Raw genomic sequence first — 25,823 nt, 5'->3', positions numbered from 1 at the left:
ATTTTGGAATATAATTTTTATATATATTTATATATATAATTTATTTATATATCGACTATCCCGAAACGGTACCGGTATCGAAATATTTCGTTCCAGTGCCTTGATCGGTACGGCGTCCGGTACGGTATTCAAAACATTGCGTAGAACTACAAGAAACCAGTTACATCATAAAGTTGCAGGACTACAAGGAACAAGTTACATCGTAAACCTCATGTCTTCAACAAAACAAGTATCAATGCCTGATCGTAGACCTAGATGGTAAAACGACCAGGGCTAACCTAGAAAGACCACAAGACCACACTGTTCTCGAACCAACGTAGAACAAGATAAGCCAAAATTCTCCAACCACGATGAAGAAATCGCCAAGAATTGGAACATCTCGAAGTTGATTTCTACAATGAGAACCGCTTACAGGACGAAGGTCGTTCACCATTGCAACCAAGCCCGATCAAATCACCCTTCCATGCGAAGCAACGAGCAAAGGCCTCCACTATTACGACGTGTAAATAACACTTGAAGTTACCTAGAAAACATCAACATAGATGTAATGAGGCAACTAATTGAGTCACACGATGATTGCATCACCCGGGAAGCCCCCAAGATAGCCCGCCGGCTGTGGATAATGGCTTCGAAGTCGAGCCCCGTAAGCAAAAGGGCGAGAACGAGAATAAGGGGTTCGGTACCCCAACATCGGAGGACTGGCAAGGAGATCTGCCCCAAAAATCCACCCTCAACAAGCTGGTTCGTTCCCCACTAGACTATCACCAAGGCCGCTTGGAATTAGACTCTTCCCAAAAATGCCGTGCCTTCGTAGGGACCCTTCCCAAGAATGGCTTCGAAGTCGAGCCCCGTAAGTAAAAGGGCAAGAACAAGAACAAGGGGTTCGAGACCCTAACATCGGAGGACTGGCAAGGAGATCTGCCCCAAAAATTCACCCTCAACAAGCGGGTTCATTCCCTGCATGACTATCACCAAGGCCACTCAGAATTAGACCCTTCCTAAGAATGTCATGCCGCCGCAGGGACTCTTCATGTGGGGGAAAGTCCCTCATGCTTATAGCCTGGAGGTCAGACTGGGGATTTTGAAGAATGTAGGTCTTCATTTGCTCCAAACCTTCCGTATAGTCGAATTTCCACTCATCATCGCAAACCTCACAGACATAAGATAGCTCATCCCACAAGCTTCGGAGGACAACTTTGCGACCTTCGAGGACTAGCTTATTCACTTCCAGGGCAGCCTTCGCATTTTTCCTTCTCTACCTTTCCTCCTCCAGGATTTTCCTTTGTGTCATCACTGACTCGTTAAGGTTTTGCACTTGGGCCTCGAGCCATTTGATCGACCGACCATCTGTGTCTCCCTGCTGGTACAATTCTCGAATATCAGCTTACAACAGCTCCATCTCCGCCTGGCACTGGTCAAGGGATTACTGCAGCGTGTCCCTCGCTTGGCAAGCAAGTGAGGCTTCAATGCTTGGCAAGCGAGTGAGGCTTCAATGCGGAGCTGATCAACCTCCCCCTGGGACTTAACCAAGTCGGCTAAGGCTTCTTCAACCGCCTCATTCTGCTTCCGCTCGAAGGCCACACGATCTAAGGCTACTTGAACCAGAGAACAAAGGTCTTGGTTATTGTTCCTCATTTCCACTTGGCTGTCTCCACTGAAGGCCGCCAGATGCTTCCACCCCTACCATAAAAAGTCAGGTTAAAAAAAAAAAAAAAAGTAAGAGAGCGGAGAAGAGAGAGAGTCTGAGGAACTGGCAAGCAAATTTTACCCCTGGAGATAGCCTCTGGATTCTCCCCTCGGTCTTGTGGAAACAATTGGCACGGTCGTGTGACGCGGTCATCTGAAGGTCAGGCAGAACTTCTTCAATGGCTTCCTCACCCACTACATCGCCAAGCACATCAGGTGTCGCGGTTCCCTCGCCTGGAATGTCGGCCTCCTCCACCTCGGCACTGCCAAGGAGAATAGCTTTGATCATGGGGGCAGTGTCGACTGCAACTCTCTGAGCTGGCAACACAGCATGAGTAGGATTGGCTATCGGCACCGTCTCTTCAGGCACTCTTGGGGGCGCCGGGATCGAAAGCACCAGAACGGACAGCCCTCCGGGAGGAATGGGGACATTATTAGATTCAACAGAAGTGGGCAAGGCCCTACGGGTCTCTTCCCCTTCCGACCGGAGGGCTCGGGGAACGACTGCGAGTAGATGGAGCAACCAACTTCATTAGAATACCCGCATCGGAGCTCAGATTAGCGATGGGGCCAAATACCAACAAAGATTGCCCTCTGTCAACAGAGTCTCCAAAGAAAGGTCGCCTGGATGCGCCTTTACCCAGGCTCGAACGACCCCCAGTCTCAACCTCTCATCAAGGCTCAGCTTAGGGCGGCTGATCGAGTCACCATCTACAGTACCCCAGTTGGCATGTACGTAAAATAGGCTCTTAATGGTATGCCAGACCGGGTACTCCCATCCGTCACCGACAAAAAGAAGAACCTTCAGGTGTATCCCTTCACCACCGTATGCCACTCCTCTACTCGGGCCAGTTCTTGAACCAGCTGGAAACTATAGATGTGTTGGCCCTTTCGCACTAGGTTATGAGTAATAAAGAACTCATAGGCAGTGAGGTCAGGAAAATCTGCTCCGGCCTCCTCCAAAGCATTGTGCCAGATTACACAGCACGAGATTAGAATCCTCCATGTTAGAGGGGAAGCTGAGCGGGCGCCAAATTAAAGAAACTCAACACTTCATGCACTGGTAAGCAAAATGGAAACCTAAGGCCACAAGAGAACATGGCAGGGTACACCACCACTTTAGTATCATAACCCTCAGAATCTTTCGCTCCATCAGTGGGGGAAGGCACTACGAGCTCCACTTTTAAGGGGATCCTGTAGGTCGACCTCAACTCCTCCAATTCGGCAGAGGTGACCGTCGACCTCCATGAAAATCCAACAAAGTCATCTAGAAGGGAGCCGCCATTACCGGCAATAGCATGAACAGCGCCTAAGGGCCTTACTCATTTGACAGAACGCGAAGATTTTTTCGGAGCCATAAAGGATAGAAAGAAATGGTAAGGAATTTCGGAAGAAAAGTAAGAAAAATAAATTGCAGAATGACAGGGTGAAGGTAGAATGAATATAATGGGTTTTCTCAACATGAAAGGGAGCCCTTATATAGGCGAGGTTGACGTTCGCCCTCTCGAGGAGTCATTACTCCAAGTACCTCCGCGTGTCCTTCTTGGGTACAAGAATCACAAAATTAACGTAATCGCTACAAAGCATATCTACTAATACAATGTGCGAAATTAATGGCTGTGAAACACGAAGTCATGACGCAGAAATCAAAGGAGCACCATTTAGGGGTGCAAATCAGTCGGTCCGGTCTAGCAATGTTCCATTTTCGGTCCATCATTTTTCAGAACCGGACAGGACCGAACACCCATAGGGACCAGTAGCTATCGGTCTGGTAAGGTTTGGTCCGGTCCATTCGGTCCGGCCTATTTTTTTTTCTTTTTTTAAATCAATTAATAAAAAAATTATTTAAAATACTAAATTAAACTAAGTGACTTATTAATGTGGATTATGTAACAAAATCAATAAAAAAATATTTTATATGGTCGATGATAATAAATTAGATAAAAATTACATTATTAATTTATATAATTACTATATAATTAACTAATTGATATTATATATTAGTTAATTCATAGAATATTAATAAGTGTTAATAACATATTTAAAATCTTATATTGTTAATAGTGATAGGTTAGATGAAAATATATAAAAAGTATTGTTAATTTATAGAATATTAACAAGTATTAATAATGTATTTAAAATTTTATAATGTTAATTGTACAAATATTATATAAATAATATATATAAAATATTTTTTTTTCATTCGATCCGGTCTGGAAAACCCTGGAACATGGACCAGACCGAAACTTTTTGGTCCTCTAAAACGTGGACCGAGACCGACCGGTCTCAGTCTTGGTCCGGTCCGGACCAAAACAGTCGGTCCATTCAATCCAACCGGATCATTTATCACCCCTAGCACCATTCAATGCAAAAGCGTAACTGACATCGCATTGCCACGTATGCGGAATGTGAGCGGTCGCTCAGCATGCAACAAGGAGGGTAGGGAATTTGACGAAATAAGGGGCGAAAAGAAATAAAAGGAATTCTCCCCGGATCCGTCCGGGAGGAATTGTCAGGATAACTCTAAGGGGATTTTCCCCGAGAAAGGCCCACCGGGCCTGGCCTAAGGGCTCCCATATATGTGCAGGAGACAAAACATCCACCAGTGAAGGGTGCCAAATAGTTGACAAGACAAATAAGTCTAACATTCTACGGCAGCCTTCAGAACCCAGGGATCTACACAGAACACAACGAGGAACACGGAGGGCCCTCGATCCATCGACATCAGGTCATTTACGGCTTGTATAGACTAGACGCAGGGTCAGAGAACCACATCGCCTTAATGACACTGCTGCTAAGTAAACCGCTATCTGATTTCTAATCTCCCTTACTTATTTACTACCCTCCAAGAATATTTACTAACTTTAGTATCAGAAGTACCCAGCCCCTAGGCCGCCCCTTAAAGCCGCAGTATTTTCTACCTTTTGCAGGGTCTATTTTCGAAGGCTTGAGTTGTCAGAGCTTGGCCTAAATGTGTGCGAAACACGACGTTAACACACAGCTTATTGAGTTGCTCCACAAGTTTATCCATATTGAACAATCCAGCAAGTCTCAAGCATCTCCTCTTAGTGGTGAAGTATACTAGGTAGAATAAATTAGAGTAATACTCAACACATTGATAACCTAAATATTTTCTCAAGAGAGAACAAAAAGATAGAGATTATGTATTTTTTTTGTAAAAAAATTGTCAGATAACCATTTGAGGGGGCTATATATAACCCTCCTTGTTCATCTCATATGGCTAGCCTTAAAGGCCAGACTTTATTCACTGCAATAAAGTGGTCGCTGCCACTTTTGTTCACAAACATGTAACGCATGGCCATTAAGCCATGCATTATATGCCATGGCTCGTTACGGCATAAAAGGGGTTTGCCCATGTGAGTGCCCCTTCATTTTACATCTCCCACTCACACACAGTGGGCATGACCTAAGGCCTTGCATTTCTCTAACTTTCTCAATCTTGTTCATAGAAGCAAATAGGCTATGCCACCACCAAGCACACCTACAAAAAGAAATATGGGAACACTATGCCAAATCTCTCACAGAGAAGACCAGTATAACAACATCCCTAAAGTGTCTTGTCATGTTCTAGACTCATTCAATCGCATTAGATCAAGCATTTTCAAACCCTCTTGAGTTCATAAAAAACTTAGAACAATGCTTGGCTACCTCCAAATCATTTCGATGTGTTTATAACCTTAGTCACTACCAATGTGTAGCATCACAATTCGACGTCGACAAATGTCATTGAAGATATGATGTCGAATAGTCTTCCCTTTGCTCTCATGTCATTCAACATTGGTCAACCGCTTTCCCAGCAATGCCTCTTTAGACCGTATCAATCATGATCATAGAAAGCATGCCAAAGTAGTAGACGTTACAACCTCCATCTTATGACATAGTCAAAGGTAAATAAATGACACTTAATAAAATATGAGACTTACACAGTAAGAAAGAAGGAAACCATTTACTCACTTACTTATTTGATCGAATAAGCACATGTAATATGAAATACATGCTACAATGTTTTTTTCTTCCAAAAAAAAGCATATGTCTATATCAACACTATACAGATCTTAGTCTAGCCGTTCCTTAAGAGTCTAACCTGAGTTCCTCTATTTGCTTGCCACCAAGACATCATAAAGGATCTCGCATCTGGCTAACCACATGCTACATGAATTGTAGGGTACCCACGCAAGGTGCTCTTAATACAATAGACCTCATCTTATCTCCCACTAAGACGACATATTTTTGTGTCAACCATCTTATCCTCTTGGACAAGTACTTAGGGACACAATGTCTCATCTCCACTCACTACTCAAGCGCCAGAGCTGATCGTTCGTGTGAGTGAGCCGATCTAAGCCTGTTGACATAACTTGTGTGTATTCAGAAAACAATACGATAAAAACAAGAACTGAATAAAATCATATTGTATTAATATCCCAAAAGAAAGTTTACATCTCAATGTTAACTGAAACACAAATTACATTCACAATCTCTGCAGTTCTAGATTCCTAATATGAGCCATAAAAATATTTCTTGCTATAGGCTTTGTCAGGGGATCAGCAACCATGTGACCTGTAGAAAAGTGTTTCAAGACCACTTCCTTTTGCGCTATCATGTCTCATGGCTCCATTGTTGAGCAGAGAGACAATGGTTGATTTGCACTCATCTAAGTAACTGCCTCAATCAGCATCGCTGTAACCTCTCAGCTACAAATCTTATTCTTGATAGCGCAACACATAGTCTGCAATTCCCTTGAGATATCTCAGAATTCTCTTGATTGCTTTCTAGTAGGCCAGTCCAGGGTTAGATTGGAATCTACTCACCAAGCCAACTGCATAGCATATGTTTGGTTGAGTACACATCATTATGTACATCAGACTGCCCACAACATTAACATGCATAAGGGACACGAGTCATCTTTTTCATTTCTCTTTGAGTTTTAAAACACATCTCTTCGGACAAGCTCTCGCCTCTTGCAATAGGAGTGTCAATGGGTTTATATTCACTCATTTGAAAGCACTCGAGAACTTTTTTTATGTAAGTTTGTTGGAACAAACACATAAGTTTCTTTGATCGATCTCTGTAGATCTTAACTCCCAAAATGTATTTTGCCTCATCTATATCATTCATCTCAAAATTGAAGGATAACTACTCTTTTGTGGCAACTATCAACCTTTTATCATTTCCAGCCAATAGTTTGTCGTCAACATACAATGACAACATAATGAAACTCTTCTTAGACCTTTTGATAAAGACACAATGATCTTTCGTGATCATCATAAACCCATTCGAGTGAATGACTTGATAGAATTTGAGATACTATTGTCTAGATGATTACTTTAGGCCATATATAGATTATTTGTGCTTGCACGCCCTGTGCTCTTGACCTTTGACCACAAAGCCCGTTGGTTGATCTATATAGATCTCCTTATTTAGTTCTCCATTGCGAAATGTTGTCTTAACGTCCATTTGATAGAGTTCCAAATCCATATATGCTATTATAGCTAGAATCAGGTGAATTTAGGCAAATCTCACCACTGGTGAAAAATTTTCTTCATAGTCTATAGAGTATATCATTTTACCACTAAGCGAGCTTTGTACCTTTTTATTGATCCATTCGACTTGCACTTCACATTTAGAACCCATTTGTTCTCAATAGCCTTGTGCCTTGACAGTAGATCTACCAGATCACATACATGGTTACTCCTCATAGACTCTATCTCATCATGTAGTGCTTTAATCCACTCATCTTTAGTAGAAGACGAGAGAGCCTTATGAATTGTCCTAAGCTCATCATCATCTTGCGAAGTTACCATGAAAGCTTTCCCTTCAATCTCAAAACGACAACAGGGAACACTTTCACACGTGCTTCTAGGCGGTTGAGGTTGTTGTGGTTGATTTACAAGTGGTGTGCTCCCACTTTGAGACAAGTCACTCTGACAATTGTAGGAGCTTGAGGAATTTTTTGCTCATTCTCAACTAAACCTCTTGGAGCGCCTTCCTCTTAACCCATAATCTCATGGAGTTTCGAACTCCTACCAACCTCACCCTTACTTGGAAACTCATCCTTTATGAAATCCATATCTCGTGACTCAATCTCAGTAGCAGTTCCATCAGATTGTTCACCTATTAATACATACATTTTAGTGTTCTGCTTATCTTATAAAGATACACTCTTTCCTCTAGGGCCTAATTTCTCGTATTTATGAGAAACAATGTGAACAAAACCGTTGAACCCCATGATCGTAAGTTACTCAAATTGGGATTCTCGCCGGTCCATAATTCATATGGGGTGGAAGATACTGACTTAGAGGGCATTTGGTTAAAAATATAGGTAACAGTCAAAAGTGCATCCATCAAAATGAAATTGGTAGGTTTGCTTGTACCATCATTGATCTAACCATCTCAAAAAGTGTACAGTTAGTCTCACATTACTTAAGAATGACTATTATATTACATTGGCCTCCTATATAAAGGTTGGCCTAGGAGGCCAAGGCAATCCATTAACTTGAATTCAAGTTTTTAATAAATTGTATATATTTATATACAATATATAATTTATATAAATATAAAAATATTTTTTTTATTATATTTGCGAGGAGCGGAGTGGTGTGCTGGGTGGGGCCCCGTTGGGGTCAGCCCACCCCTGGCCGCTGCTATGGGTCCTTCATGCGGGGCGGGGACGGGGCGGATGGGGGCGGGGTAATGGGTGGCGGGCCCCCACTGCCCACCCTTAAGATATTCACGTTCGCGGTCAGTCCTAAGATTTTTTAAGCTCTTGTTTAACTGATTCTCAACCATTCTAAGATATCGCCTAAAGCACTTCAATGTTTCAGACTTATAGGAGATTAAGTAGACATGATCATAACGTGAAAAATTATCTATAGATGTGATGAAGTAGACACCTTCGTGTCTTGCCCTCACACTCATTAGACTACAAATGTCTGAGTGGACTAATTGCAATAGAAAAGATGTCATATTGACTTTTCTAAATGGTTTTCTCTTAACTTTTCCCATAAGACAATGTTCACATATGGGCGTTGTGACCTTAGTGAAATTTCTTATTAGGCATTCTCTAACTAACTTAGTCATTATTTCTTGCCTTATATGGCCAAGCCTAGTTTGTCATTTATATGAATCTAAATTATCATATGCAGAAAAAAAAAAAATCAATAGACTCATTTATACTTGAATAATCCAAATCCATGGTCATAAAACCGTCTGATAGAAAAGCACAACCAGAAAAAATATTGCCCAAATATAAGGAAACACCATTATTTTCCAATACAATCTGAAAACCAAGTCTTAATAAAGTAACTATAGAAAGTAAATTTCGTCATATCTCGGTAGCGTATAGCACATCGTGTAGAAATAGAGTGTGGCCACACCGCAAGTCTAACTTGTAGGTACCAAGTCCCAACACCTCCACACTAGCTCCATTCCCTACCTTGATATCACGACTCTTAGCTAGAATCCGGCGATGCTCTACAAAATTGACTCGATCTTGCGCTATGTGCTCGGTCGCTCCTAAATCAACAATCCACATAGGATAGGAATGAGCAACCATCACATGGCTGGTTAAAAAAAAATGCAAGAATAGTCAGAATGTACCTTCTTCGGCTCAATGCAATCACGAGCGAAGTGGACTTCCTTTCCGCAGTTGAAGCACTTTAACTTTAACTTTAACTTGTTCTTCTCGCACTCGTCTCTTTTGTTGTGCTGAGAAGTTTCTAACCTTTTCTTCACTTGTCCAGTAGCTACCCCTATCTTGGACTTTTTGCACTTAGGCCTAGATGCCTTGTGCTAACCAGACTCAACTATATCGGCTGAATGTTTGGGCTTAGTAACTCTAGGCGCTCAGCCTCAAGTTCCAAGTGACGCGAGACATCATCAAAGTCTTAGATGTTATCATTGTGCATCAGATTCTGGCTCATTGTCTCCCAAGAAGTTGGTAGTGAGCGTATCACTGCCTGTACTTATTGCTTATTAGTCAGGTTGTTTCCTGCAGTCTTAAGTTCGCAAATTATGATCGACATTGCCCTAAGATGCTGCTTCATCGTGTGGTCAGAGCACATCTTATAGGAGTCAAATCTTATAGTCAATTCATGCAACCTCGTGGTTGAAGTTCCCCCAAACTTCATCTTCAGTACTTGCCACATGTTCTGGGTAGTGTCATAGGTTTCGAACTCACACAGGAGATCATTGTGCATATTGCTTAACATGATAATGTGTGCACAACAATTCTTTTTGGCCCCAATATAGGCTTCATTATCTCTCCAGTGTTGGTCCGAGTCCCTTTATCGTGCTCATTAAGGGAGTGAGTTAAGGCCTCTAAGACCTCTTGCTCATCTAAGACATTTTGAATCTTGCAATGCCAGAAGTCATAATTCTCCCCATTCAATTTATCCCCCATGTTTAAATTGACAATATATTCTTGGATGTCATTACACACACACTTAAGAAATCTACCGCGTTCATCTAAGCTAGAAGAAAAATAATACAAACACGTCGCAAGATCGAAAATTCACTAGGCTTCATAATCATCTCTTTCGCCACAATGTCTAATTATTAATTTCTAATCCAATTTTTGCTCAAATTTAAAAAATTATATGGGAGATCAAATCCTCCTAAATCTCAACCATACTCCCACTATTTTAAGTAGTTATATAGCCTTATTGAAATGTAAAGACAGAACCTACTAAAACCGCAGTAATGTTGGGTCAGTCTACAAGGACAGCTACTCAGAATACAATAACCTGTTGGGTCAGTCTACAAAGATGGTTCTTTTAAGATCATTACAATCCACTTTTCTTGTTCTATCAGTGGATTTACAGTTCTTATTAGGGCCATTGTAGTCTTTTGGCTATATAGTGCATTTACAGTTCTTACTGAAGCCATAGTCCTTTGGCTATATAGTGCATTTACACTTCTTATTGGGGTCACTGTAATTCTTTCAGTTTATCATTTACACTGACAATATCAACTAGCCCAGTTTGTATTCGCAACTCATCTCAACTCATCTCACTACTATTCATTACTATTCATCAACTTTAACTCACAAATCTCACTACTATTCACAATACATTTTAACTCATCTCAACTCATTTTCGAATCCAAACGACAACTTAGTGAGAACTTTCTATCTTATCACTAAAAAAAAAAAAAAAAAGCTAATGTCTAAACATTCAAGCCTAATATATCACATTTAATCTAAAATATTAAATAAAATATCACATGAAATATAACATTATGGAATAATAAAAAACAGCATGTATCTAAACAAATAAATCATGCAAAAATAAATTATCTAAAAATAAATATATAATAAATACATTTATAAATCCCACCTAAACCAAGAAAAACTTGCAACTTAGTGGTGCGCACAGCACTTTTGGTTTTAGGAGTTAGTTCTGGGTTCAAAACTGTGTCACTTTTTGTTTTATTTCAGTGTACAAAAAAAAAAAGGGTTAATGAAAACACTGGGTCACGAAATTGGCCCAGCATTCCTTTTTTTTGTAAGAAAAATGGGCCGAAGGGCCAAGCCCATTTCAGATGACTCCTCATCTTCAACCTCAACTTAGGGCACTGTTCACATGAACAGTGCCATTTCACAGCATAGCACACAGACGCCGTCACAGCCGTTGCAGCCGCCGCAGCTCTGTATCTCACCACACCTGGGTGGCGCTGCACCATTAGTGGTGCGCGCAGCACCACCACGGTGTGCGTTGCACATGGGTGCGCGCTGCAACTTTCATGTGGTATCAGAGCATATAATTACAGATGATCTATTCTTTTGATTATGTCACAGAGAGAGAGAGAGAGAGAGAGTCACACTTCAGTTGCAGTTCAGATCTAGAAGATGGAAGTGAGGGGCGAAGCGTAGGGTTCTGTCTTGTGAAGTGGGAGCTGGGCCAATGGGCCGGACTTTTGTAATGGGTCATTTACATATTGTGTCTTGTTATCTGGTTTGGGTCTTTGTTATTTCAATAGTCATTTGTTTAACTTGCAGTCCAGTAGGTTGGTCAGCCCATTTATTAGTGTTTGTTACTGCGTTGTCATCTAGAAAAGGAATCTTGGTTGTTATAGTTCCTGTGTTTCCTCCTTTATATGGGCACAGTTGTACGTAATGTCCTTTATGCCAGATTTTATAAAAAAAATATATATAATTGGGTTGGTTTAATAAGCCTAGTTGAGCATAATTAATAAGGATACTTATTAATTTCTTTTTGGTTTTTTCCTCATAAATGAATTAATATTGAATTATACTTACTGGCCAAGAAATCAGCTCTCTCTCTCTCTCTCTCTCTCTCTCTCTCATTTAATTTCTTTTTATTTTTCTTCATCAATGCATTGCCAATACATATTAATTTGCTTTTACTACTATACCGGGAGTTACTTCCCGAATACCATTTTAACCTTTACTCAGACATCAAATGACTGTAAGAGCTCAATAGGAGTTGACTTATCTGAGCAGAATTGTTGTTAGCATGGCAGAAGAGCTTAAAGAGCATGGCTCTTATAAGGGATTAACTACGCCTCCTCAACCAAAAATCAGATCAGATTCTGATAATTCTTCTCAGGTTAGACAGTTTTCGGGCGCCGTGGAACCCATGAAGAAGGTTGATGTGCCTGTGAAAAAGGAGCCAAGAGAGACTGAGAAGGCTGAGAATGTTATGCATCTCATTTTTTGGGGACCCAAATAGTCATTTTCTATGCATGTCATGAGGTGCTTTTGAGCTATGACTTTCAACTATATATGCACTTTGAGTTAAATGTTTTTCCTTGTAGTTTGTTAGTAAAAGTGACTTAATTTTCCTTTTATTTCCCTATATTACACAAAAAAAAAAAAAAAAAAGATAGAGGAATGTTATGTATCAACCACTATTCACTCTCGCATCTAATACTTATAACTTTTTCATAGAGTGTGCAAGTATTTTTTATAAGGTATGAGTGTGTTTTTCAGAAAGCGTGGAGTGTGAGGTTGTGAATAGTAACTGATAGAAAGAATTTTTCGTTAAAAATTAGTGAAAACAACCGAGTAGAGGGGAACGACTTTAGAGCGTTACAGTGACTAGTAATAAGGAGAAGTCTTGCGTTGACACAGAAAATTTTGGGTAAGTCAATTTCTGTACAAGTATTTTGATAAATTCCTAGTGAAGAAAGTATAGGCGCGCGCACACACCCAGAGCTTAGCCACCTAGCATTATTTTTATTTGCCTCAGCATCTTGATTTATACGTTTGTGTACTGAAGAAAAAGCTTTTAAATATAGTGAACCAGAGCTTGATATTTCAAGCTTAGCAAGAGAGAACTGCCAATACTGAGTAAATGCTCTTTGTCCAAGAATATCTTTCATAAGTAGATGGTCGGAATTAGTGAACCACTTCACCTGCACTTAGATGGGCTTACCTGGAGATGTAGCTCAAGGAAAACATAAAAAAAAAAAAAAAAAAAAAAAAAAAAAAAAAAAACTTACTTAAAATTGTTATGAAAAATTATATTTATAAGCCGATGCGGAGAAGAAGAAATATGACTCTTATTTGTAAGTCGGAATTAATACTCAAATCTTTACGGCTCACCTCATAGCAAATCCAATGCGATTATGCAAAGGAAAATACTTTAGTCGTAAAGAGATTATATAAAAATAATTTTATAAATTAATATGATTTTATGTGATTTATCAAATTATAAAATTATTTTTATTGTAAAATAAATTTAACAAATTAGATAAAATTATATTATTTTATAAAATTATTTTTATATAATTCGTTTATGGAGGTAACAATATTCCAAGAAATATAGATATATTATTCATTCAAAGGACTTTTGTTGAACATCTTACATAATATCTCCAAAATATGTACAGGAGGCTGCATTAATTAATAGACTTAGAAAGAAGCAGCCACTGAAAACTGAGAGGTCAAAGCGACTTCGAAAATCAAGGTTAGAGGTCAATTGGGACCCCAACAGCCTAAGTACATCACAGTCCGAAAGGACTCCTCAGCCTTTTGAACAATCTTATTATCCTTGCTCGATCTTAAGCTTTAGCAGAGGCAATATCTGCACTGAAAGCAGTCCTGGATATTCTCACCTGCTTTGAAGTAGAAGAACAAGCAGAGCCCTCAAAAGATGTGATTCTTGGAGCTTGGTCTTCAATTTCTTGTTTCATTTGTGAACCTGCTTGGAAGGTTTCTTCCATACACATCTAAATTTAATGCTCTCCGAGAGAGAGAGAGAGAGAGAGAGAGAGGAGAGGTTGTCTACATATATAGAAGCCTGATCACTACTATGAAAGAATGGTGGCTTTGCATTGATGGTTCCTGGTCTCATAAAGTCATTAATCAGGAAGGAAAATTTTTTTGAGGACTTCTTGTACAAAACTTGAAAACGGATAGACCTATATATAAAGTTAATATATGGTACAATATTTGTTATTATTGTATAAAGTTTTTGGATAATTTCAAATATTTAATAAATATTGTATCCTTTCACTTAAAGTCAGTAAATTTGAATAAGAATTTAAGGAAATATTAATTAGTTTACCTCTGCTGGCAAAACTCTAACCATTCATTGGGCAAAATCTACTAATTATTACCTTCAGGTTTAATTTTCTGCAGCGTTTTGAATTACCGTGGCAATAGTGACGTGATTTTTAGGATCCGTTTAGATAATGAGATGAAATAAGATGAGATAAATTTAGATAGAAATTGAAAATTAAATAAAATATTATTTTTTAATATTATTATTGTTTTGAGATTTGAAAAAGTTGAATTATTTATATATTTTATGTGAAAATTTAAAAAAACTGTAATAATAAGATGAGATGAAACCGTTTCTGTATTCAAATCAGACCTAAGTCTACTTGCTTAGAGCCATTAATTAGCAATACTCACAAAAAATTAAAAGACATCTGAAGAGCCTTTTTTTTCAATATATAGTCATGATCTATCTAAAGAGTAAGTATTAATTTTTTTTTCCTCAATTTTGAGGAATTACATGAATTTTGTTATCATGAAAGACACGTTCTTAAATGATAATTTGTAGTTAATTACTCTCAAGAAATGTATGGAGTCACTCTCATATGCATGTCTCACACTTCATATTTTTAATTATTATAAACATTGGAACACTAGAAATAGGAAAATGATAAATGTCCCGCTGGGGGCTACCGCTAGTAACTCGTCACTAGCTCCCGCTCCCAATTTTTTTTTTTTAATTTTGTTTTACTTAATGATTAAGTATGTATTTTTTAATAATATTGTGATTTTTTTTTATTTTTTTAAAAAATACATATATGATAAAAAAAAAATATCCTAATACTAGCGGTGCGGTGGCTCCACTCCTAGAAATATAACTGCCTTGGTTGCAACATGCAGGTACGTTCTCCGATAGATCATAACACAATTTAGTCAGATGGATAAGAATGACACCTAAACCATACATGATTGCAAGTTGCAACAAGCCTTATCTGTTCTTCCACCCCCAACCAAAAACAATGAAGGTAAAAACGACAAATTAACCATTTTGCATCACCAAAACGATAGATGTTGATTCTGTCGTTTATGTACATGCATGCATAAAAACCAAAACTGCCCCAAATTTTTATTATTATTATGATTGAAATATAGACAAAGCTCAAGCACACAGAATATAAACATAACTCACTTGTCCAACATTTGATGAAAAGAAATAGCATTAGACTCATGTTTTCCATATTTATTTTGTGTGTAATTATTATTTTTATCTATTACACACAACAATTCAACTAAACTAATCACATAATAATACTTGGTCATTGGACATAGGGAGAGACAAAAACGAGTTTCTTTAAATAAATAAAATAAATAGAAATAGAAAATAAAATGCTATGACTATCGTTCGAACATCCCGCTCCCACTTTTCGCTTGACGTGGAATATCACGCTGTAAGCATTTAGAAATTAAAAAATAAGAAAAATACTAAAGCCACTGTTATAAGACACCAATTTTGAGTTCCGGTTGACGTGTACACGCCACAATGGCATTTCTTCATTTTTTTTTTTTTTTTTTCCCTTGCTTCCCGTCTGCACCCGCGTTTGACTTTCTCCTTCACAATTTCACTTCTCAACTCTGCACTTTTTTTTTTTCTTAATCCTCTGCACTTTCACTTTCAGTTTCACCCATTTCATTTTCTCCAAACCAGTGTCGACTGCACTCAAACCCCGACGCACAAGAGACCCATCTCCGACCGGCACAAGAGACCCATTTTCGGTGACGTTCGCTCTTCGTTCGGCCTCAAATCCAGGAAACAAAACCTCTGCATTTCGTCCCCTTCATGGTAGATTTCTCCATTTCCACATTTCATCTAAATTTCTTGATTTATTTCCTGGTCTAGAAATCAAGAAATGGGTGAGTTCTAGCAATGGTGGGGTAATTCGGTGGACCACTCTTGTTTATCACTGGTCTAGGTTTATCACGATAGATTTCTTGATTTATGGTTGTAATATTGTTCCCAACGACCTTGCATGCTAATCTCTGCTCGCGGCTAATTTTCTCAACGCAAAAGGAGGAGCGTCTGACAGTTACCTTTTCTGTGATTGTTCACCACGTTTCTTGACTATTCTGTAATTTATTTGGATATTCATACAAAAGTGATGAAAGTGCAGAGGATTAGGGGGGATAAAAACAAAAAAAAGAAGAAGAAGAAAGTAAAAGGGCAGAGGTGGCTGTAGCAGCGCCCATGATAAGGTTCAACATTTTTCGTAGAGGATTGCACAAAAGTTATGTCCAGTAACGTTAGAAAAGTCATTATAGTAATGCATATTTTGTACTTATTGTATGATTATTTTTAATTGATTATTTATAACACTCATTTAAGAAGATGTATTATCTAGATGATGTCACATCTTATATACAAAATAAATATTCTTAATAATAATTTTTATTTATATTTATTTGCCCTTGAGTTATATTTAAAAAAAAAAGATTTTTTCACAAAAGGAAATAGAAATAAAAAGAATTTGTGCAAATCTAAGACCTGTAATCTTCGTATAGTCTTTTTGAAAAAAATAAATTTTATAATAAAAAAATAAAATTTAATATTTTCATAGATATTGTACAAAGAAAAAGGTACTATGCAGTCCCAAACGAACCGCTCAAATGTACCGCTTGGTGAAAAAAAAACTTATTTTATTAACTTAGTGATTAAAAAAAAATATGAATAAAAAAATAAAAAGAAATTAAATATTAACTAACGATCAAGTAGAGAGGGGAGCAGAGTAGCCGGACTCATTGCACAAAACTTATAAGCCCGATAGTCATATTTTACGTTCCTCCAATATATAATATTTTATGTCGATTGAAAGAAAAAATATTTTCTGTTTTATTTTTTATCTTTTGCATTTCAACGGATTCGCAGACCGTAAGTCAACTGCGAAACCTCCAACATATGAGAAAAAAATAGCCTCAGCAGCATCACATATCCACGTGTCGAACTCTTACAGGCTCCTCCATGAAGTTTCAATTTCACACACACTGGATAAGCTTCCTTTCGGTCGACCTCATATCTCTCTCTCTCTCTCCCTCTCTCTCTCTCTCTCTCTCTGTTTTGCCGAGAAAATCTCCGTAAATGAGCCTCATTTTCCAGGAATATTACTAATTACAACTTTCCGCTTTCTCACTTTCTATACAATGGCATCTGTGTCTTCTCTGTCTTTCTCAGTACCGAGTCAATATCCCGAGCGAAGAGCAATCGTATCGTCGACTCGTACTTTGCCAACGAATTTTGAAGGGTTCCGGTTGCGTACAAGCTTGTCATGTCACTGTGGGGGCATTCGAGCCTCGGTTTCATCTCGTCTGGCTATTCATTGCATGTCCACTTCCATAGGTGATTTTCTCTGCATTGTTTGATTGCTGAGAAAATGAGCATAACTTATAGAAATTTAATTATTTTTTAATCTCCAGTTAGTGAGGTAACTTGATTTCCACTTTCTCCGATTAAGTTAGTTTTAAAGAAATAGCTTGATGTGTTTGCCATTGCGAAGCTATAGGGTTTTCTGTGTTCTTTTGTATTTTGGTGTGTTATTTTGATTGGAATCACTGGATTGGATATGCATATGGTTTGAGATAACTCAAGCTTGTTGTTAAAATTAACCATCTTCAAAAGGCATACGTGTGGGAAAAATAAGAATTTTGAAATTAATTTGAGGCAGAAGACTCATCATATCTGAACTGTATTTCTTTCTAATGTTTCCGCAAAAACTTATGTCGAGGTCATGTTATTGTTTCAGTTGGATACCTCGTTAAACTGGTTAATTTTAGTGCCCGGAGAGACTGCCAAGAAGATATGTGGAGAGCAGTGAAGGAGGATTGTGAATTTGTTATTGCTGGTTATATTGACATTGTTATTTTTTCTTTTGTGTTTTGTTTTGAATTACTGGTTGTATTAAAATGGAAATTATCAAGATTTCAAATTTATTCAATGCCCTAACTAATCTTATGAAGGATAATCTTGCATCTTTATCCAATGGGAGTTTAAGCTTCTTTGCTTTCCTTATGTTGGAAATTTTTTCAAATTTATTCAATGCCCTAACTAATCTTATGAAATATAATCTTGCATCTCTATCCAATGGGAATTTAAGCTTCTTTGCTTTTCTTTTGTTGGAAAAATTTTCAAAGGTATGGATTTTTCTTCATCAATCTTTCAGATAACTCTTTCTTTTTCTTTTTCTTTTTGTGGGAAAATGATTTGGGTTGATGTTTCTTTAGCCATTTGGCTTCTCATTAAGTGATCATATGTTTTTCAAAATAATGTTTCTACTTCAAAAAAATGATGACCATAGCCATGTGACTTTATTTATTTATTTTTATCCCTTTTCAATTCTTTAAGCCACCCTTCCATTGATTTAAAAATAAACTTGATGAGATAGTCTTTTTACAATGGCATGCTGAATTCTTCAGGATTTCTCATTTCCAATAGTAATGCTTGAATAGGATCAGAGGTTTTGTATCCCATATGATTAATGTTTTCTGCTTCAGATTATTTTATCATTCCTAGCCAGAAGAAGAAGAAGAAGAAGAAGAACAAAAGATCCTTAATATCTTTCCTTGTCATGATTTTATTTTACATGCTTTGCAGAATTGCCCACTGTATCTGAGACGAAGTTGAATTTCCTCAAGTCATATAAGCGGCCTATTCCCACTGTCTACAACAATGTTATCCAGGAGCTGATTGTCCAGCAACATTTGATGAAGTACAAGAGAACATACCGTTATGACCCTGTGTTTGCCCTTGGTTTTGTTACTGTGTATGATCAACTCATGGATGGATACCCTAGTGATGAGGATCGAGATGCCATCTTCCAAGCATACATAAAGGCACTGAAGGAGGACCCAGAACAATATAGGTTTAACTAAATTATTTCTTATCTTCCTGTACTGCCTCCTTTCATTTCAGTACTTTCATTTTTATGTTTTGATGGGATGATACCACATTGTTCCTTATTACAACATGAGCATTGGGATATTGGTGATCATTTATGCTGGGAAGATTGTTTTATTGTAACTTGCTAATTTTTCACCATGTATGGCAATTAAGAGAAATCCAGCTAAGCTAGATAAGTGGCACAAAAAGAATACTGTATATGTATAAAGCTCTAAAAAAGGGATAAAAGGTAAGCTGAGTGAATATAAACCTGCACGAAAATATGGGATGGATTCTTATAAAAGTTAGAGGTTTCTTCCACTGAAAAGAAACTGTCCTAATTATATGACTATCATCAATTACCTCTTCAGTAGACTGATTGTGGAAGGGAAGCAATCAATCTTTGGACTCTTGAGCATATTTTTCAATAAGTACTTGACACATGTACTTAAAGAACATTTGCACCGTATTTTGTAAAGCTCTTTTCAATTTTAAAGAGAAGCATTAGTAATTTAACATTGATTAATTTCCTGATACACACCACAGAATTGATGCACAAAAACTGGAAGAGTGGGCTCGGGCTCAAACTGCTAGTTCATTAGTTGAGTTTGCATCCAGAGAAGGTGAAGTTGAGGGGATATTAAAGGACATTGCAGAAAGAGCCGGGGGTAAGGGGAGTTTCAGCTACAGCCGTTTCTTTGCTGTTGGGCTCTTTCGTCTTCTTGAGTTGGCAAATGCAACTGAACCCACAATTTTAGAAAAGGTTAGACCATTAACCTAACCCTTCTATTTTAAGCACATTTTTCTATGGGATGATTTTTGAAGCATAATATGGGGTTCTTCTGTGTCTGCTTTCTACCCATAATGATGAATTTACTGGTGGATTTATAGTAAGTCAATCAACTTTCTTGCTCTTGAAGAGATTATGAGAAAATTAGAATAGACGTGTGTTTGGAGATTTGTAATTTAAAATATGCTCTAAAGTACTGGTTCATCAAGTGGAAAGAACTTTCACTTGTACCATTTTGGGGTAAGCATATTCATATGTATAGGTAGGGGTGTAATCCGGTCGGTCTGGACCAGAGAAACCGACTGGACCGACCAGTTCGGTCCGGACCGGACCGGACCGACCGGACAGAAAAAATGCATGGTCCAGTCCGGTCCAATAAATAGAGAAATTTCGGTCTTCGGTCCGGTCCCGGGGTGGAGATTTCTAGGACCGGACCGGACCGACAGAATTAAAAAAAAAATTATATATATTATTTATATAATAATTGTACAATTAACAATATAAAATTTTAAATATGTTATTAATACTTGTTAATATTCTATAAATTTAACAATATTTTATATATACCTTCATCTAACCTATCATTATTAACAATATAAAATTTTAAATGTGTTATTAACACTTGTTAATGTTGTATGTAACTTAGGTGTCAAACGTGAAAACTCTCTCTATACGTAAGGAAAACTCTCTCATACATAAAACCCTAAGGAAGCCGCCGCCACCCTTGCTGGCGAGTGAACCTCTCACCGTCGTCACAGACAAAGCTGACGGGCCCCGGCGACTTACCTGAGGGCCGTCCGGCGTTCGGTCCAGAGGAAAGAGAAAACAATACGAAGCGCGAAAACCCTAAGGAACCAGATCTGCCGCCACCCACCCTTCGCTGGCGAGACACACCGCACCTTCGGCACAGATAAAGCCGACGGACCTCGGCGACTTCGCTGAGGGCCGTCTGGCGTCGGTTCAACCTTCGGCGTCTTAGATTTGCCTCTTAGAGTACTTCGGCGATACTCCCAAAGGCTTCATTTGGTCGTGCCGTCGACCCTGAAGGCTCCGGCGAGTGCTCCGGCATCTTCTGTGAGCACAATTTGCAGCTGGAAACAACTCTGCAGTGCTTGCAGTGAGCACGACCTAGAGTCCACAACTTCGCAGTGCTTCTCTGAGATGATGAATGGTTGTTGAAGAATGGGAGTGGGTCAGTATGGGTTCTTCTATGGAGTTGGCCATAGAATCTAAATCCTTTACATTGGTAAAGGAGGGGAGCATGTTGGCCATTACTGAAAGGAGTCGAAGGGTGATATCTAAGTTGGTTCTGGGTTCGACAACAGTGCAGTGGCTGGCCAAGGCTATAGAAGCGTGTACTAAGGATAAGAAACAAGATTTTTTCTCCACTGTCTGGGAAGGTCGACGCAGTTTCACAGTGCATTGCTGCTCGAATGCTCGCGGACGGTATATGGCGGTGGAGGAGTATGGTGGTGGGGGAGGAGGAGGAATTTTATTTTCATTCCTGAAGAAGGGGCAGTGGTTGGAGAAGGATGGGGGAAGTTCTGCGTCATTTTTCCTTCGGCAAGAGAGGGAGTGACGGCTTGGAAGGACAAGGTGGTGTGGCAGGGAGGGAGAACATGGAGAAAGACCCAAGTACATCCTCTGTGGCGAGGCAATCCTATGCGGCAACTCTAAAGACGGGACATGCTTCGGGGGTTCAGAGTGTGGGGGGTCTGTCATTCACGCCTCAAGACCAGTTTGTCGAGATGCACAATTCTCTAAAGGAGATGGAAACCCAACTTGTCGAGTTGAAGACAACGATAACTTTCTTGTCTACGAAAATAGATCGCTTTCAACTGGAGGCAACAGGGTGGTAAGAAACATGATAGGCCCGAATCCTTTGAAAGGAAAACGAAAGATCGGATTTGGCCCTGTCCCTATAACCAGATTCAGGAGAGTATGGCAAGTCAAAAGGAAATCTAGGTTATTTGAAATGGGGTCTACATCGGGTATTGGCGTAGAGACATCAGTAATGGAATGTCATTTACCTCGTGTAACACAGGATAGATCGATAGTCGGTATTACAAGGGTCCCTGAAGAAACTATGGCTCCCTCGTCAGAGTTGAAGGAAAAAGGTGTACTGCCGAGGTCTGAAGGAGATGTAGGATCCTCTATCACCCCAGAGGTAAAGGGACTTGTTGCACCCCAGAATTTCCAATGGGGACTCCGATACCATTGGAGAGAACCAATGGAGTTACTGGAGAACCAATGGGTTTGGCATTGGTGCCTTGTGTAGAGGAATGTCTAGAGTCGGGAGTGCAGGTTGATGGGGATATTGTGGCTCCCCTAGTCTCTCTTCCTCCAATAGCTGATTGGATTCTGCCTAAAGTTAACGAGATTCAGCAGTTTGTGGGAATTTCACATGGAGGATGTGAAGACCAATTTAACGAACGAATTACTGCGATCGAGGTAAGCCGCACACTTGAAACCAAATCAAGCTTCAAGAAAAGCAGGGAGTTATAGCGTCTCTTTTCGACAATCAACTAAGACGCTAAGGGTGGTAGTTCAACTAGAGGGAAGTCTAAAGAGAGGGTATTGTGAATACGGGGAATCAAGGTGTTGGGGTTGGTGTTCGGGTAGAGTTTTAGTTATACGGGAAACAAGGATTGGGGTCGGGTCTGATGTACTTTGGGTTGGTTTTTTTATGGGCTTTTTGGGGAATTAGGGGCTTGTTGGGTCATTTTGGGCAATATGTTTTCTTGTATACATTCAGTGTACTTGGTTTCTCCTTTTGATATATACAATATTTTTACTTATAAAAAAAAATAATATCACTTAGTTAATTATATAGTAATTATATAAACTAATAATGTAATTTTCATCTAATTTATTATCATTGACCATATAAAATATTTTTTTATTGAGTTTGTTACATACTTCACATTAATAAATCACTTAATTTAATTTAGTATTTTTAATAAATTTTTTTTATTAATTGATTTAAAAAAAAAAAAAAAATTAGGCCGGACCGATTGGACGGGACCATCGGTCCGGTCCGGTCCGGTCCCTATGGCTATTCGGTCCGGTCCGGCAATGGACCGAAAATATTCGGTCCATTGCCGGACCGGACCGGACTGACCGGATTACACCCCTATGTATAGGGCTGACGAACATATTTGGCCTCACTCTTGTACTGTTTACAAGTCAGACATTTTCTGGCAATGCACCTGCTCAAGTTCATTACTAAATATCTATGGATCTGATTTGTGTATATTTTTTTAAATGGCGGAAAGTTCAGATGAAAATGAGAGGTAAATCTCGACACAGAATCACACAATGACCTATTTGATTTTAAATTCTGTTGTACTTGAAAAAAAATTGTTAGCAACAAAGTTTAGTGTGGAGCTGATGTATAATTGTTTACGACTAATGGTTTGACAATATCTCTCATTGCTTTCTAACAGCTCTGTGCGTCCTTGAATGTTAACAAAAGAAGTGTGGATCGGGACCTTGATGTATATCGCAATCTGCTTTCCAAGTTGGTTCAGGCAAAAGAGCTGCTAAAGGAATACATGGATAGGTAAAAACATATACTAAACTAGAATCTGTATTTTGTTTTAGTACCTTTTCATTTCGTGCTACCATATCATCTTCCTGGACTGGCACGTCGTCTAGTTCATGAGCGTGAAAATTATATTTAAGTCGACTGGAAAAGGTCTGCTATACTATAAGTTTTCAAGACATGAAGATTGAACAGTCTTCTGCATAACCTTACACAAAGGATCAGAATTTCCAAACCGTAGCATGGTGGAAAGGAAGTTAAATCCTGTGGGCATGAGACTCATCAAGTTTCTAAACGCGTACACAATCCTTCTTATTAAGTTTGCATGAGTCCACAAGTTAGGTTCGAACTTCAATTCCCTGTATTATGATGGACCTTTTTCCAGAGTGCAAACTCTAGTTGTATTGGAAAAATTCTGCATCACTTTTTTTTTTCCTGTTTTATTCTTTTGTTTTGTTCCATTTTGCTCTTATGTCACTTGGCCTTCCTTGAGATGGCAAAGGGTTGAACTGGGGTGGGGTTGGGTAGGTCCTTCGGACATACCAATCGATAATAGAAGATTTACTTTATGTGGTTTTACTATACCTGTAATCATTTTACTTTGTATTTGGTGAAATAAACCATAGTATTCTTCTTCAATGAACTTGGCTTTCAGGGAGAAGAAAAAACGAGAGGAACGAGCAGGAGTGCAGAAGGCTAGTGAGGCTATCACAAAATGTTTGGGGGAGTACCAGCATGCTGGCCTGTAGAATTTTTTTCCAGTGGTTCCTCCGATTGCTCATCGCCCTCTGACCTCTGTGAATCTTCAAACCCCTAATTTGTTTTAAGTGGTTTTGAGATAGAGTTGAAGTTTTTACACTTAAAGGCACCCTTTTAGCAGCTGGTTATTTTTCATTTATGGTGTCGTTCGGAATGATCTTCCATTGACGATGTCCACATATATATTTCCCAGAAAATAAAAGAAAAATCTGCAATGTATTTCAAAATTCATAACTGTAATACTCGAAATGCATAGAAATCGGTATTCTCAATGGTAAATCCAGTTTTCTTAGATATTCTCTCTCGCTCTCTCAACTTTTGTTTTCTCTCTCTCCCCTTAGATGTTCATACTTCATAGCCCTTGTTTATTTTATGTATAGAATAGAAATTCTTAAGAATGCTATACCAAACAAGTCTTATGAGAGAGTCCCCTGAGTGCCAAAGGCGACATGTCTGAAGTCATGAATAAGTGCAACAAGATGACATCTGAACATCTTGAACCTTCGAGTTATCGGTGCATTTGCAATCAATCTGTTTGCTCAACTTCCATTTCAATTGACTCGAGTGTGATGTCCCTCTCAAGACTCAATGGGCTCCCCCCTATATTTCTATTGCGTTGGATACTCCATTAATCATTGATTTATCAATTGAAACCACCTTAGATTACCCTCTCTAACCCTTTTTTATTTGATTTTTTTTAAAAAGAGATTGTTTTATCAACTACCTTATTTTCATAAAGCTTCGCTGCAGTAGTAGTTGTTTCTATTGTAACATGTCCTATTGGATTGATAGTGTTTTCTCTCACTCTAATAATTGGGAGGATGAGTTACCTCTGCATGAAAATCTGCAACTTTTATGAATAGAATGTTAGAATTTACAGGTACGCCTTTGACAAATTTTACCTGAGTGTGGAAGTGGATCCGCTACATATAATAAATTAAACTTATGTCAACATCTAAATTGTTATGTGTGAATAGTAATTATTAATTTCCCTTCCGAAATTATAGTTTGAGTTTGAGACTACGACCAGGGGCCAACCACAATTATAAGTTTGGAGGGACTCAATTTTTAGGTCTAGAATAAATAGTTGAATTAACAATTTTTAGAAACACATTTAACAAATTGATAAAAAAAAAAACTTGGTGCAAAATAAGAAAGAAAGAAAAAACTAAATTTTAAACTTGCATTCTTCCATGATTACTGATAATTTTACATTTAAGCTTTTCATATGTTGCAATTATGAGAAGAAGTTGAACTATGGAAATGATCTATATAGGAATTGTAATAAGGAGTAATATATGTAAACTATAAACTGAATTTTGTATTTTGCTAATTAATGTATAGCAATAACATCATATATTTAAAAGTTGTTAAGTAGCGCAATTGCATACTACGTAGCCAGCTATCCAATGAACATGAGATTTTTTGTTAAATATGTTTCATCCAGATAATTATAAATTCACAGACTTTAAAAGAGAAATATTCTAATATTCTAATTAATTTCTTGAAATAAAACAGAAAAATAAAAAGTAGTTACCATAAAATTTTAAATGAGACCAAATTCTAATTTGATGATATATAAGAAAAATCTATTATAAAATTGACAATTTACCCGTAAAACTGGCCATTTAAGATATTG

At 38.3% G+C, this 25,823-nt stretch overlaps 1 protein-coding gene across 1 annotated transcript; it reads left to right on the top strand.

Annotated features, from left to right (window-relative positions):
- The first annotated feature begins 17,150 nt into the window (after window positions 1-17,150).
- Window positions 17,151-24,476, top strand: LOC121252891 (protein THYLAKOID FORMATION1, chloroplastic-like). The gene is made up of 5 exons (XM_041152722.1): window positions 17,151-17,555; window positions 18,807-19,074; window positions 19,638-19,854; window positions 23,328-23,443; window positions 24,081-24,476. Exons 1-5 carry the CDS (start codon window positions 17,360-17,362, stop codon window positions 24,172-24,174), a joined length of 891 nt encoding a protein of 296 aa, XP_041008656.1. The 5' UTR covers window positions 17,151-17,359; the 3' UTR covers window positions 24,175-24,476.
- The last annotated feature ends 1,347 nt before the right edge of the window (window positions 24,477-25,823 follow it).

The sequence above is a fragment of the Juglans microcarpa x Juglans regia genome, chromosome 2S (assembly GCF_004785595.1).
Source record: "Juglans microcarpa x Juglans regia isolate MS1-56 chromosome 2S, Jm3101_v1.0, whole genome shotgun sequence".
In the NCBI taxonomy this organism is placed as follows: Eukaryota; Viridiplantae; Streptophyta; class Magnoliopsida; order Fagales; family Juglandaceae; genus Juglans; species Juglans microcarpa x Juglans regia.
Note: the sequence above shows the minus strand (reverse complement) of the source record. Positions and strands in the feature narration are given on the sequence as shown.

Excerpts from the sequence above, each read along its gene's own strand:
- LOC121252891 (XM_041152722.1), top strand. The coding sequence starts at position 17,360 with ATGGCATCTGTGTCTTCTCTGTCTTTCTCAGTACCGAGTCAATATCCC. Across the intron at positions 17,556-18,806 it reads TTGCATGTCCACTTCCATAG|AATTGCCCACTGTATCTGAG; the intron begins GTGATTTTCTCT and ends CATGCTTTGCAG. Across the intron at positions 19,855-23,327 it reads AACCCACAATTTTAGAAAAG|CTCTGTGCGTCCTTGAATGT; the intron begins GTTAGACCATTA and ends GCTTTCTAACAG.